The following is a 14031-nucleotide window of genomic DNA, read 5'->3' as shown; positions in this document are numbered from 1 at the left end:
GGACAACAGAAAAAGTTCTAGGAGAGAATTGTTTTGGAGAGGTTATGTTTTGTTTTGTCTGAGGATCAGAGCTGCAAGATAGGAAGTAGAAAAACAAGTGAAATATTCTTCTAGCTGAGTCTGAGCTGCCTAATATTGCAACTTTTTTCTAGGCCTTTTCTGAGGTGAGTGAGGCATTTAGCCGCTCTATTCTGTTTTCCTCTACAAAGATCAGAACTAAGCTAGGGTCTGGCTAGAATGCAAAATCTCTGATATGGGATGCCTACTGACCTTGGCTTTCACTTCTCTGTGCCTCTACTCAAGGTTGAACAAGATCTGTAGTGGTCTCTCCTTTCAGAGGAAAAACCAGTTCATGCAGCGGCTTCACAACTACTGGCTGTTGAAGCGGCAGGCACGGAATGGTGTTCCCCTCATCAGGCGCCTACACTCCCATTTACAGTCCCAAAGAAACGCTGAGCAGGTAAGTGCAGTGGTTACTGGAGGCTTGGGGGAGGTGGAGAATGAAGAGGAAACACTGAATCGGTGGTGCTGGCTCCCCTCCCAAGCACTATGTACAGCCTTTGCCTGTATATGGGATCATCTATGTGGGCAGTCTATCTTAGCAGCAATCAACACAACAAAGCCTGGACCTGACAACTACCTCTTCTGAATGGGAGTAAATTCTGACAGGGGAGGGGAGAGCGGGAGAGCCAGCCCAATTTCCCATGTATAGGTGAGAAACACCTTCCAAAAGTGGCAGAAAAGGAAGTGGGCTGAATGTAGTCAATTCATATTATGTGAATTAGGAAATGGTGCCAGAAAATGCTATCTGCCAGAGGATCTATTAAAGTAAATATACAGTTTTGCAGTCTTACTTGTGCATAGCCTGTCTAGTTGTAGTAGCAGTTTGTCATTGTCACCTGGAGTTGCTGCATGTTTAATGTTTTCTTTCTGTTTTCATTTTCCTTTTGTCAGTCCTAGGGCATGAACTCAGGGCCTAGGTACTGTCCCTGAGGTTCTTTTGCTCAGGGCTAGCACTCTACCACTTGAGCCACAGCACCACTTCTAGCTTTTTCTATTTATGTGGTTCTGAGGAATTAAACCCATTACTTGCATTCTAAGCAAGTACGCTACCACTAAACTACATTCCCAGTCCCTAATGTTTTTTTTCTATGAATCTATTTCCTACCTCTTCCCACTTTTCTGCACCCTGTGCTGATCCACGTCTTGCGCCTTAATGTGTAGTCCTTGCAGCTCTGTTATCTGCTTATTTGGAGAGTATGTTCACTATCATAATTGGCAATAACTGTGTCAGTAGTTCCAGATTTTTGTCTTGGTCCTGTCCCTCTGTTGGATTTGAACTCAGAGCCTCATACTTACTTGGCTTATTTGGCAGGCCTGCTACCACTCAAATCACTTTCCTAGCCCTGCTTTTTTTTTTTTTTTTTTTTTTTTGAGGACTTTTCTGCCTGGCTGGCTTCAAACTGTAATCCTCCAGAACTTAGTCTCTGAGTATGATTACAGGTATGAGTTACCAACACCCTGCTTCTCATTCTTTTTTTCTGTGCTCTTATATGGTTTGGGATGCTTCCACCGTGGATATTGCTGCCTATAACTTGAATATTGGAAACTGAATTATCTTCCTTTTAGTAAACTTATTTCCCCATTTTTGTCATGGACTCTTTCTCCTTCCTTACCAAGAGTTCCTCATTTTGGAGTTGTTTTTGGCCATAATAGGTCACAGTTGATATCCCTTGAGTTATTTGGAAGGATTTATCAGTACATGGCCTTTTGTTGCCATTCTATATTCTTCCTACACATGCTGCCTTAACCTTAACATTCGCATTCTAGATAGTTTCCAGCCTCTACTTTGTTCTTTGGTGGTAGTGTTTAGTTCACATGCCAGTTTCTATTCTGTCATTCCCTTTTCCAGAATATGCTTTCTCTCTCTTGTTTTCTGTTTTGTTTTCTTTTTCGGTCATAGGGCTTGAACTCCAGGCCTAGGCATTGTCCCTTAGCTCTTCAGTTCAAAGCAACTGCTCTATCATTGAGCCACAGCTCCACTTCCTGGCAGTTAATTGGAGATAAGAATCTCATGAACTTTTTGTGCCTGGGCTGGCATATCTCATATCTCAGCCTCCTGAGTAGCTAGGATTACAAGTGTGAGCCACTGATGCCTGGCTTCCAGAATATACTCTTTCCAGAAAGTCTGTTAAGGCTTTATTGCCAGCATTGAATGAAAGTTCTTTTCAGCAAGGGTCTGGATCTTCATGGCTTGTAAGTTTCCTAGCTTCTCTGCTATTGCCTACACATTTTGCTCACTAAGCAAAGAATCACTGGTGGTTCTAGAAGAGGCCTTACTTACTACTTGCCCATCCATCTTTACCCTTGTGTAGAGATTGCTTTTTCCAACCTAAACCTTCCCTACCTTCTCTATATTGTATCCTCTCTGCATTTGACACTTACTCACTTTTCATTGTAAGTTTTTATGCTGATATGTGGTTGTGGGTTTTTTGTTTTGTTTTTTTGTTTTTTGCTGGTCTTAGGGCTTGAATTCAGGACGTGGGCACTGTCGTTGGGCTTTTCTCAAGGCTAGGATTCCACCACTTGAGCCACAGCACCACTTCCTGCTTTTTCATTGTATATGGTACCAAGGAATTGGACCCAGGGCTTCGTGCATGCTTAGGCGATCACTCTACCACTAGGCCACGCGCTGGCCTCCCATGATTGTGTTTTTCAAATCCCGAGTCTCTTCTTCCCACAGCTTTTCTAGGACAAGACTCAAATTTATTGTTTTAACAAATATTTTCGAAGCTCTTAAAATAAGCTAATAGTAAGAACTTGATTTTGTTTTCTAGCCAAGTCAAAGCTCTAGGGTGAGATTTTTTTTCCTACCCTTGAGGTATCTATTAATTTTCCTCTGAAATTCTTTTTATGGCCCTTGAGAGCTGTAACTCATCCTAAGAATCCCTAGGGAAGGAAGAAGCAGTCTCATCTTTAGCAGTGGTTCTTGTGCTTTACTGAAGAAATAGTGTTAAGAGTGTGAGGGAGATGGGGTGGAGGGGTGCTCTGGCTCTGGGTTAGGGATTGCTGTCTGCTGAGGCTCTGTGAGGCTTCAATAGGAAGAGGCCTTGGGAAGAAAAGAGGCCCCAGCTCCTCCTCCTCTTACTTCTTGCAGCGAGAGCAGGATGAGAAGACTAGTGCTGTGAAGGAAGAGCTGAAATATTGGCAGAAGCTTCGGCATGACCTGGAGCGGGCACGGCTGCTGATTGAGCTGATTCGGAAAAGAGAAAAGCTCAAACGGGAGCAGGTAAGAAAGAGGCCTCAGCCTCCTCCTCAGCTTCCTCCTCCTACTCTACCTTCCTCCTACTCTTAGTGTGGCATTGAGAGACCCAGGACCCCATGCCTGGTGCCAGTTTTCCCTCTTTCTCTCCTGTCCAGTTCCATGGGTTCTAAGATCTGCATCCTCTGTATTGGGTGGAATGCTACTGATGGCTTTTGTGTTTCGGGGTTCTTTCTGTGGCCCCAAGCATAGGCTTCACCTATGCCTCAGTTCATACCTAGAGTTTCGAAGTGATTTTTGCAGGGAGGCTAAGCCTATTCTAATGGGCTTTTTGGTTGGAGAACCTCTGGCCTGAGGTTCTTGCTTGGCCCTAAGACATTTTTACTCTTCTATTTAAAATTTTGGACCTCAGTTCAAAGAGATTTTGAGTCCTAGAACATGGGGAATGTTGAGACAGGTAATGTAGTATAGTGGTTTAGGAACTTAAGCTGCAGCACATAACTGGGTTTAAATCCTGCTAACTATGTAACATTAAACAAATTGCTTCATCTCTCAATACTTGTATTTCTTTATAATACAGGGTTGATAGTAAAGCCACATCATAAGGATGTAAAAACAACTTATAACAGTGCATGGCACATATTAAGGGCTATAGAAGTATAGTTGCTATCATTATGTTGATATTCCTTATCTTGCTGAAGGATCTATTATAGTACTTCACACATGGCAGAGAATTAATACTATTAATTGAATGGATGACAAGCCAAAACTATTCTCTCGGGTCCGGGAATAGCACTGTTAACTCTCATGCTTCAGAGACCTGGGTTAAGAATGTTTCTTTCTCAGCTGGGTGTGGTGGCTCACGCCTGTAATCCTAGCTACACAGGAGGCTGAGATCTGAGGATCGCCCAGGCACTAAAGACTGACAAACTGTTATCTCCAGTTAACCATTAGAAAACCAGAAGTGGCCCTGTGGTTCAGGGGGTAGGGCAGTAGCCTTGGAGCACTAGACTTGAGCTGAAGAGCTCAGGGACAGTGCTAGGTAGGGCCAAGAGTTTAAGCCCCATGGCTGACCAAAAAAAAAAAAAAAAAAAAAATTCTCTCTTCTAAACACTATATCACAGTTTAGCTCTAGCCTTTTTTTGGCTTGAACTTTGGGCCTGGGTGTTGTCCCTGAGCTCTCAGCTCAAGTCTAGTGCTCCACTTGAGCTATGGTGCCACTTCCAGTTTTCTGGTGGCTAATTGGAGGTAAGTGTCTCATGGACTTTCCTGCCCTTGCCTGGGCTGGCTTTGAACCTCAATCCTCAGATCTCAGCCTCCTCAGCAGCTAGGATTATAAGCATGAGCCCCCACACCCAGCATCAGCCCCAGCTTTTTTCTAGTAGACCAGAGGAGGTCCTTGAGATTCCACTGAAGTTCCCGGGCTGTTCTTGACAAGGAACAAGAAAAGGACAAGTGAAAAACTCAAGCTAGCAGTTGCCTATTCAAAAGTCTTAAGAAACTTTTCAAAATACTTTGGTCAGCCTCCCTCCAGAAATTCTTCAGGTGCCCTAAGTACAGACTGAGGCATGTAGATTAAGCTTATGCTGGGACTGTGGAAGACAGGTTCAGGGCCATGATCACCAGTTAAGCTATCAGGACTGTCCTAGACTTGGTGTCATAGCTGAGCTTGTCTTCCTGCCTCTGGTTCAGAGAAATAAGAGGGACAAACTGTGGGGAAGCAGATGGGCTTGTTTTGATGTAGACAAGAAGCAGGGGCTTTTCATAGTCTAATCTGTATCTACTTAAGTGTTTCATATTGGGCACATATGGAAAATAACACTTGTATAGCAAACCACTTTAAGTATAGGGGAGCTGAGCTGGGACAAAGTTAAGTCCAAAAAGACTCTAGGAAGTGGCACTGTGGCTCAAGTGGTAGAGTGCTAGCCTTGAGCAAAAGAGCTCAGGGATAGTGCACAAGCCTCCAAGTTCAAGCCCTACGACCCATTCTCTGCCCCCCCCCCCCCCAAAAAAAAAGTACTTTTGACTTCTAAGGGAACTGTTGCTTGAGGAGTGAAGCTGGAGGCCCTGGTCACCCTGGGTCACCTCAGGTGCTTGAGATGCTGATGGGATCTATTTCTCAGCACATTTGGTAGAAAATTCTGGCCCAATGTATATTTGATTTCCATAGCATATTGTCCCTATATCCAGACCTGGGTTCAGATGCCTTCTCTGTTCTGTTCTAGACAGATAAGTTAGACTAGTGACTTTATATTTTCTCCAAAAATAAGGCCGTAAAATGGGGGTGATAATTTTTCCTTCAGAATTATTGTGGCGATTAACGGAGGTACTATAAATAAAGAAGCAATGTGGCATAATGGTCAAGAGCACTCACTGTGGAACCAGCCTGCTTAGGACTGTCTGTCTCCTAACCCTGCCAAGCTGTGTGACCACGGGCCAGTTTAACTTTATGTGCCTCTGCTTCCTTTTTGTAAAAGACATCATCTGTACCTACATCATACACTCGCATTACATAAAATATTAGAACTTTACCTGGTATGTGGATTATGAAAGTGTTTTACTATAGTCAACAATTATTCTACAAGTTTTAGTAAGATACATGATACATAGGAAACATTCACAAAATGATACCATTTTGTTTTAGTCTATTTTTAGCTTCTATAATATCACAGGCTTGATAATTTATTTTATTTCGTTTTTGCAGTTGTGGAGTCTGAGCGCTGTCCCTGAGCCTCTTTGTGCTCAAGGCCAGCACTACTTGCTCCACAGTGCCATTTGGCATTTTTGAGTGGTTAATTGGAGATAGGAGTCACACAGAGACTTTTCTGTCTGGGATGGCTTTGAACTACGATCCTCATATCTTAGCCACCTGAGTAGCTAGGATTACAGGTGTGAGCCATTGGCACCTGGCTAGGCTTAATAATTTAAAAATAAATTAGACTGTGATTCACTGTTCTGGACGTTGGGAAGCATAGTAAATCTAATGAGAGCTCTCTTGCTGTGTTCTTTTTTTCTTGTTAGATGAGTGGAGGGGAGGGGAGCATGAGGGAGGGCTCACCTTTGTGTGTGCATGTGTGTGTGTGTGTTTTACTTTTTGCCAGTCCTGGGGCTTGAGCTCAGGGTCTGGGCACTGTCCCTGAGTTTCTTTTGCTCAAGGCCAGCACTCTACCATTTGACCCACAGCTCCACTTCTGGCCTTTTCTGTTCATAAGATACTGAGGATGGCCAGGAGTTTGGCCTAGTGGTAGACCCAGGTTCGATTCCTCAGTACCACATACGTAACAAAAAGCCAGAAGTGGTGCTGTGGCTCAAGTGGTAGAGCCCTAGCCTTGAGAAAATCCAGGGACAGTGCTCAGGCCCTGAGCCCAAGCCCAGGTCTGGCCAAAAAAAAAAAAAAAAAGATACTGAGGAATCAAACTCAGGGCTTCATGTATGCTAAGCAAGCACTCTACCACTAAGCCACATTCCCAGCCCAAGTGCTTGTCTTTATAACAAAGCCATTCCCAGAGGAAATAAGTCACTCCTGTGAAAACTCCCCTGAGAACTCCCTTAAGCCATTCATGAAAGTGGAACTCTCATGTCATAAACACCTTCCAGCCTGGCACTGGTGGTGGCTCATGCCTGTAATCCTAGCTACTCAGGATGCTGAGATCTGAGCGTCACAGTTCAAAATCGCCTAGGCAGGAAAGTCTGTGAGACTGTCTTGTTTCCAGTTAACCACCAGAAAGCTGGAAGTGGTTTTGTGGCTTAAAGTGGTAGAGGGTTAGTTTTGAGCAAAAGAGCTTAGGAGCAGCACTGAGGCCCCGAGTTCAAGCCCCACAATGGATTAAAAGCAACAACAGCAGCAGCAGCAACAAAAATCCTCCCATTAGATTTCACCTCCTAGCACCCCCTCACAGGGAATGAAGACTCCAACACTGGACTTGAAGGACACATTCAAACCATAACACCATTTGTATTTTTGTTCCTAGGCTGAAGGTTAGGTGATACAGCATTTCATATCCTGGTCAGCTGTGAAAATCTGTTGTATGCAATTGGTGACAACCAAGTAATGAAGAGGATCCAGTACCTCTGCAGGGCTGTTCTAATTGCTTCCTGGTTCTCCAATAGATCAAGGTCCAGCAGGCTGCCATGGAGCTGGAGCTGATGCCTTTCAATGTTCTTCTGAGGACAACATTGGACCTGCTGCAAGAGAAGGATCCTGCACACATCTTTGCGGAACCTGTCAACCTGAGTGAGGCAAGTTCCCCCCGCTTCCTAAGCACCAAACCTGAAGTAGACACAGTTTGAGTAGACCAGGAGGGGGTGGGGCCTCAGTGTGTACAGAACCGAGAGTGGGGGTGGTATCTAGTCAGCCCTGGATACTTGCCTGTGGTGTGAGTAGTTAGCTTGGAGGTCAGGGTGGGGCCAAGGCCCTAAGGTACCAAGTGAGCCTGGCATGGATAAACCAGAAAGTGGGGCAGCCAAGAGTGCCGGTGAAGGGTGCACCTGTTTGGCTAGTAAATGGTTGTTGTAATTGTACAGGTTTTATATGTTTAGGTTCCAGATTACCTGGAATTCATATCCAAGCCAATGGATTTTTCTACTATGAGGCGGAAGCTGGAGTCCCACCTGTACCGCACCTTGGAGGAGTTTGAGGAGGACTTTAACCTTATAGTTACCAACTGCATGAAGTATAATGCTAAAGACACAATTTTCCACCGAGCAGCTGTTCGCCTGAGGGACCTGGGAGGGGCCATCCTGCGGCATGCCCGGCGGCAGGCAGAGAACATTGGCTATGACCCCGAGAGGGGCACTCATCTCCCCGAATCACCCAAATTGGAAGACTTTTACCGCTTCTCCTGGGAAGATGGTGAGAAGCCTGGATGGGTGGGGAGGAGAGGGACCAGGAAGAGTCACAAGGGTAGGGCCCAGAGGGCTAAGAGTCAGGATGGGCCTTGGAGTTTGAGAGTAGACTAATAAGCAAAGCAGGGGATAGGTATAGACTGGAGTATGGAGTAATTCCAGGGGTTAAAGTTTAACTGTGCGCTGAGCGCTTCTTGAATGGTAAGAAAAGGGTAGCTATTTGGAAAACTAGAGCCTAATCAGGAGTCTTCCTCTCTTGGATCCCCTTTGTGTGGCATTGAAGCACAGGGCATAGTATAATGCTAGTGTGAGCATGTTTCATTCAGAAGAGTGCAGATGGAGGACCAGAAAAGTATAATGCCTCTGAGCCCCACACTCTGCCTGCCCCTGCCCTCTGCCTGTCATGACAACAGACAAATAATCACTCAGCCTTATGCCTCCTCCACGGAGCCTGTAATCATGACTCTGTGAACTGCTTCCCGCAGATGTTTCTCGCATTCTGACTTTGTCCTTGTGGCTGCCTTCCAGTCAGCAGTGTTATAGGTGCAAGATCCCAGAATGACACTGCTGGAAGCCACTGGCCCAGACAGCCATACATCCAAAGGACTCAGTCTCTCTCTTATCCTTCAGTCCCCTCTGACCTCCCTTCTCCCTGGCAGTGGACAACATCCTCATCCCAGAGAACCGGGCACATTTGTCCCCAGAGATGCAGCTGAAGGAGTTGCTGGAGAAACTGGATCTGGTGAGCGCCATGCGGTCCAGTGGGGCCCGTACCCGTCGTGTCCGCATGCTACGCCGGGAAATCAATGCCCTTCGACAGAAGCTTGCACAGCCACCGGCACTACAGCCACCATCACTGAACAAGACAGTGTCCAACGGGGAGCTGCCAACAGGATCCCAGGGGGATGTGGCTGTGTTGGAGCCAGTCCTGCAGGAAGAACCAGAAGATGACGGTGACAGAGGTGAGAGAACGTCACAAGCCGGAAGGGGCTGGAAGTTCGTGAGAGGGACAAGGGTTAAGCTGACATCTCTTAAGAGTACTGTCCTCAGGTTTAGATCAGACCCTATGCCCAGGGAGGGGCTAATATTCAAAATATTGAATAATCAGTACGCTAATCTGTAAGACTTAGGTATTGGCTATTGTATTAGACTGGGCTCCTGAGGTCCCTGATATAGATGTTTAGTTGCTGCATTAAAGGGAGTTTCAGGTGCTGGAGTCTAGCAGCTATGTAGCTAGCTGTTTATTAGTCAGTTAAGAAGTATGGTATTTTGCACCTGATTTGGAAATTTTGCACATTTTAATTAAATATCAGCATACGTTCCCCCACTATGTGCAGAGGCAGTTTTTTTTTTTCTTTTTTTTGTACTGGTACTGGGATTTGAACTCAGGGCTTTGTGCTCTCGCTAAGCTTTTTGCTTAAAGCTGGTACTCTACCACTGAGCAACACCTCCACGTATAGCTTTTTGCTGATTAATTTGAGGTAAGAGGCTGACTTTGAACCTTGATCCTCAGAACCCAGCCTCATGAGTAGTTACGATTAGAGACATGTTCCACCCGTGTCTGACTCTGGAGAGGCTTTTTTTTTTTTTTGCCTGAGTGTCTTTTACTCAAGGCTAGCACTCTACCATTGAAACCATAACAGTACTTAAGGCTAGCACTCTACCACTAAAACCATAACAGTACTTCTGGTTTTTGCTAGGGTTCTGAGAAATCAAAATCAAACCCAGGGCTTCATTCATGCAAGGCAAGCACTCTACCACTAAACCACATTCCCAGCCCTCAGGAGAGGCTTATAAAGCTGGTTAAGTTAGAGTCGGGGTAGGGTGGGAAATACAGCCAAGAAGTAAAGACTCTGCATGTGGCTTGGACTCTTAATGGTCTTAACCCTGGAGTTGACCAAGACTACAGACTCATCTCAGGCAAAGGCCAGATTGCAAAAGGCAACCAGTGATTCTCAGAAACCTAGCAGCCTTATAAACTGAGCTGCTTCCTATCTTTCCCTGTCACCAGTATCTCATACCAGACCTTGGATCTGTGCCTTAAGCTTGTGCAGGCTTATCACTCACCCAGTCCAAAAACTGAGAGTTAATCTTTAGTAGATAAGGACCCAAATTCCAGAGAATGGTCTGTTTTAGGTTGGCAGAGAATGGGAATATGGTTGAGAAGTCATACTTGGCATTCAAGGACTTTGTGTCCATTGTGATTTTCCCAATCTTCATGTGGCAGGCGGCATGTATTCCACTCCTGGGCTCTGATAGGGCAGTCGTGCTCAATGGCATATCCCCACCTAAAAGATTTTACAAGAACAGGGGCTGGGAGTTTGGCCTAGTGGTAGCATGCTTGCCTAGCATGCACGAAGACCCGGGTTCGATTCCTTGGTACCACATGCATAGAAAAAAGCTGGAAATGGTGCTGAAGCTCAAGTGGTAGAGCTCTATCCTTGAGAAAGTCCATGGACAGTGCTCAGGCCCTGAACTCAAGCCCAGGACTGGCAAAAAAAAAATAAAAATAAAAGATTTTACAAGAACAAATTAATTTCTAGCCTCACCTCCCAGAGATTCAGGTAGAGAGAAGTTTGAAGATGAGCAAACCTGTTTTGGAACCTTGCTTTCTTGCTTACAGTGCTCTAAGTCTGTAAACTTCCCTTGTGCCTGCTATACCTGTCTATCATGTCTTGCATGATAGAAAACTAATGACAACAGATGAGAAAACATAGACGTTAAAATTGTTGACTTCAAATCTGCTAAGCTGAGACTTAATTAAGCAGCTGACTTTCTCGGGTATAGAGTGACATTTGTAACCTTTGCTTAGACTCACCTGAACAACTTTTTTTTAAAAAAGAAGTACTCCATCTTTAGAGATCTGGTTTCACTTGGCCTGGGTTTTGATTTGGCATAGCTATTAGAACTTTTTTTTTTTTTTTGGTCAGTCCTGGGCCTTGAACTCAGGGCCTAAGCACTGTCTTGGGCTTCGCTCAAGGCTAGAGCTCTACCACTTGAGCCAGAGCACCATTTCCGGCTTTTTCTGTGCATGTGGTACAGAGGAGTTGAACCCAAGACTTCATGCATGATAGACAAGCTCTGTACTATGGAGCCACATTCCCAGCAGCCATTAGGACTTTTTTATTTTTTTTTTGCTTGAGCTTGGGGCCTGAGCACTGTCCTTGGACTTTCTCAAAGCTAGAGTTCTACCACTTGAGCCTCAGCACTACTTCTGGCTTTTTTCTATATATTTGGTACCGAAGAATTGAATCTGGGTCTTTGTCCATGCTAGGCAAGTACTCTACCACTAGGCCAAACTCCTGACCGGACTTTTCTTTTTGGAAAGTCCTGGGGCATGAACTCAGGGTCTGAGCACTGTCTTTGGGTTTTCTCAAGGCTAGAGCTCTACCACTTGAGCCTCAGCATCACTTCTGGCTTTTTTCTATGTATGTGGTACCAAGGAATCGAACCCAGGTCTTCGTGCATGCTAGGCAAGCACTCTACTACTAAGCCAAACTCCCAGCCCCAGCCATTAGGACTTTTAAGAAACTTTCTACTTGAATCTAAACATGACCAGGGTTGAGTGATATTAGCATAGGTAAAATGTTTGCCTACATTACTTTTATTTTAGATCAGAGACAACTTGGGATGTGTCTCAAGCCTAATAATTACCCATACTTTTCAGTCCTTGGTTATTAGTGCCCATTTCTGGCTTACAGGAGCAGACTGTTTCTAAAATGTTCAAGCAGGTTCTCCTTTTCTCTAACAGATGACTCCAAACTGCCACCCCCACCAACCCTGGAGCCCACCGGACCTGCGCCTTCCTTGTCTGAGCAAGAATCTCCTCCAGATCCTCCTACTCTGAAACCTATCAGTGATAGTAAACCTCCAAGCCGATTCCTCAAGCCCAGAAAGGTGGAAGAAGATGAGCTCTTGGAAAAATCACCTCTGCAGCCAGGGAGTGAGCCCTTGCAATGCTTGCTCGGTGACAGTGCCATCGATAGACTGTCTCTCATGTCCCCTGACACCTCTGTTGATGCAACTCTTGGGATTGTGGGTCGCCGCACATCAGTCCTCTTCAAGAAGGCCAAGAACGGGGTTCAGCTTCAGAGGAGCCCGGACGGGACCCTGGAAAATGGGGAGGACCGTGACATGATGAGCTCCCCTCCCTCTCCTGCCAGCACTGAGGATGAACACCTTTCCCGGAAACGGCCAAGGAGCAGGAGCTGTAGTGACAGCGAAGGGGAGAGGTCACCCCAGCAGGAGGAAGAGACAGGTGACTGCCTGTGACTTTTCTTGTTACTTCTCATCTACCTTCCTGCTTTGCCTTGCCAGCCAGCACCTTCCCCAGTTGGCCACCTCCCTAATGGCCTCTATTGAAGCCAGTAGTGGTCCTGAGGCCTTCATACTTCTTCACAGTTGATTTAGCATATGTGTTGGGTCTGGGGAAGTAGGCATTGAGCAGGTATTTTCAGAAGGCCAGGTAGGGATGTAAGGTTGCACATGACAAAATTCTTCCTACCTTCATTCATCAAAGCAGGCACTATCTTAGGTACTGGGGAAAAAAATCCCTTTGAGCAGAATAGACTAAAATCTCTTTTAGCTGGGTATCAGTGTGTCATGCCCCTAATCCTACCTATTCAGCAGACTGAGATTTGAAGATCCGGGTTTGAAGTCGGGTTTGAAGTCAGCCTGGGTAGGAAAGTCATGAGATTCTTCTTTCCAATTAAACAACAAAAAGCCAGAAGTGGAGCTGTGACTCAAGTGTAGTTTAAAGGAACAACGGTGAAGCCTTGAGCTTAAGCTCAGGTACTGGCACACATATAAAAATCCCCCTTATATGGGAAATAGGGCTAAAAGCAAAGGAAGTATCTTGGATTAGAAACTTTGTATAAAAAGGAATTAGGGATAAGAGATAGGGAATTCCAGGAAGATAACTAGGAAGGTCTGAGGAAGAGGTGATAGTTGAAAGAAAGCGTGAACAAGGGAAGACTTACAAAATCATTGCTTGGAAATGGTAACATGCCTGCCTCTCCAAGGAACCTCAGAGGAACTGGTGTGGCTGTAACAGTGTGTAGGAGTGGTAGGCTAAGGGATAAAGCCAAGAGAAGCTAATCATGGGACTTGGATCATCAGAGAATCCTTACTGCATGTCCAGCATGAGCTAGTCGAGGGAGAACAATGCAGTTAATAAAATAAGACTCAGTAATTCTGGCTTTAGAACGTTTATGATCCTAAGGTACAGAGAAATCACACAGCTAAATAAAATGTGGTTAGGGGTCAGGTGACAAGTTATGGCTGTTCAGGGAATTTGAACAGGAAAGGGAGTCACTGAGTCTTCCTGGGAAAGTAGTGTCTGAGCTGGCCTTTGAGGGGCACGGGCAGGATAGAAAGAGGTAGATGGAGAGGGGTGGGGGGAGAGGGAAATGGGGACCAAGACATGTGAAAGGGTATCAATGTATGGGAATTAATGCACCATCTATCTGGCAAATATCATGTAACCCTTCTATTAATTACAATAAAAAATATATGAAAAAAAAAAAAAGAAAGAGGTAGATGGAGGCAGAGGGCTCAGGCTAGACATGGATACAGGAAGACAGTGAGGGCCAGTTTGATAGGGAGCTTCCTGGAGCCTCAGAAGCTTTGGAAGTACTTGTTTTTTCTCTTTTCATGTATAACATCTTTCCAGCAATACCTTCCCTTTGGTCCAAACTTCCCTGTATTATGGCAGAAGTTTAGCATAGAGGCAAGAGCTTACATGGGAGTAGACATACCTGAACTCCAACTTCTTACTAGCTCTATAACCTGGCAAAAATTTAACCTGTCTGAGTTTGTTTCCTTGTTGCAGTATGGAGCTATAAATAGCTACCTTCCAGGAGTATTGGAAATAGGCTGTGTGATATCTGCATACTTGGTAGGTACAGCAGTGGAGGGTAACAGTT

The 14031-nt window shown here is 45.2% G+C and overlaps 1 protein-coding gene across 4 annotated transcripts in view; it reads left to right on the top strand.

Annotated features, from left to right (window-relative positions):
• The window catches only part of Brpf3 (bromodomain and PHD finger containing 3), a 41532-nt gene that overhangs the window by 8788 nt on the left and 18713 nt on the right, over positions 1–14031 (top strand). For all 4 annotated transcript variants that reach the window (XM_090355792.1, XM_090355793.1, XM_090355794.1 and 1 more), the window contains exons 3-8: positions 304–460; positions 3158–3289; positions 7373–7501; positions 7802–8114; positions 8767–9069; positions 11859–12365. In XM_090355792.1, the coding sequence (XP_090211918.1) occupies positions 304–460; positions 3158–3289; positions 7373–7501; positions 7802–8114; positions 8767–9069; positions 11859–12365 (1541 nt within the window). The remainder of the gene's footprint in view (positions 1–303; positions 461–3157; positions 3290–7372; positions 7502–7801; positions 8115–8766; positions 9070–11858; positions 12366–14031) is intronic.

This window comes from Megascapheus bottae, chromosome 22 (genome assembly GCF_031878675.1).
Source record: "Megascapheus bottae isolate mThoBot1 chromosome 22, mThoBot2.hap1, whole genome shotgun sequence".
NCBI classification, from domain to species: domain Eukaryota; kingdom Metazoa; phylum Chordata; class Mammalia; order Rodentia; family Geomyidae; genus Megascapheus; species Megascapheus bottae.
Note: the sequence above shows the minus strand (reverse complement) of the source record. Positions and strands in the feature narration are given on the sequence as shown.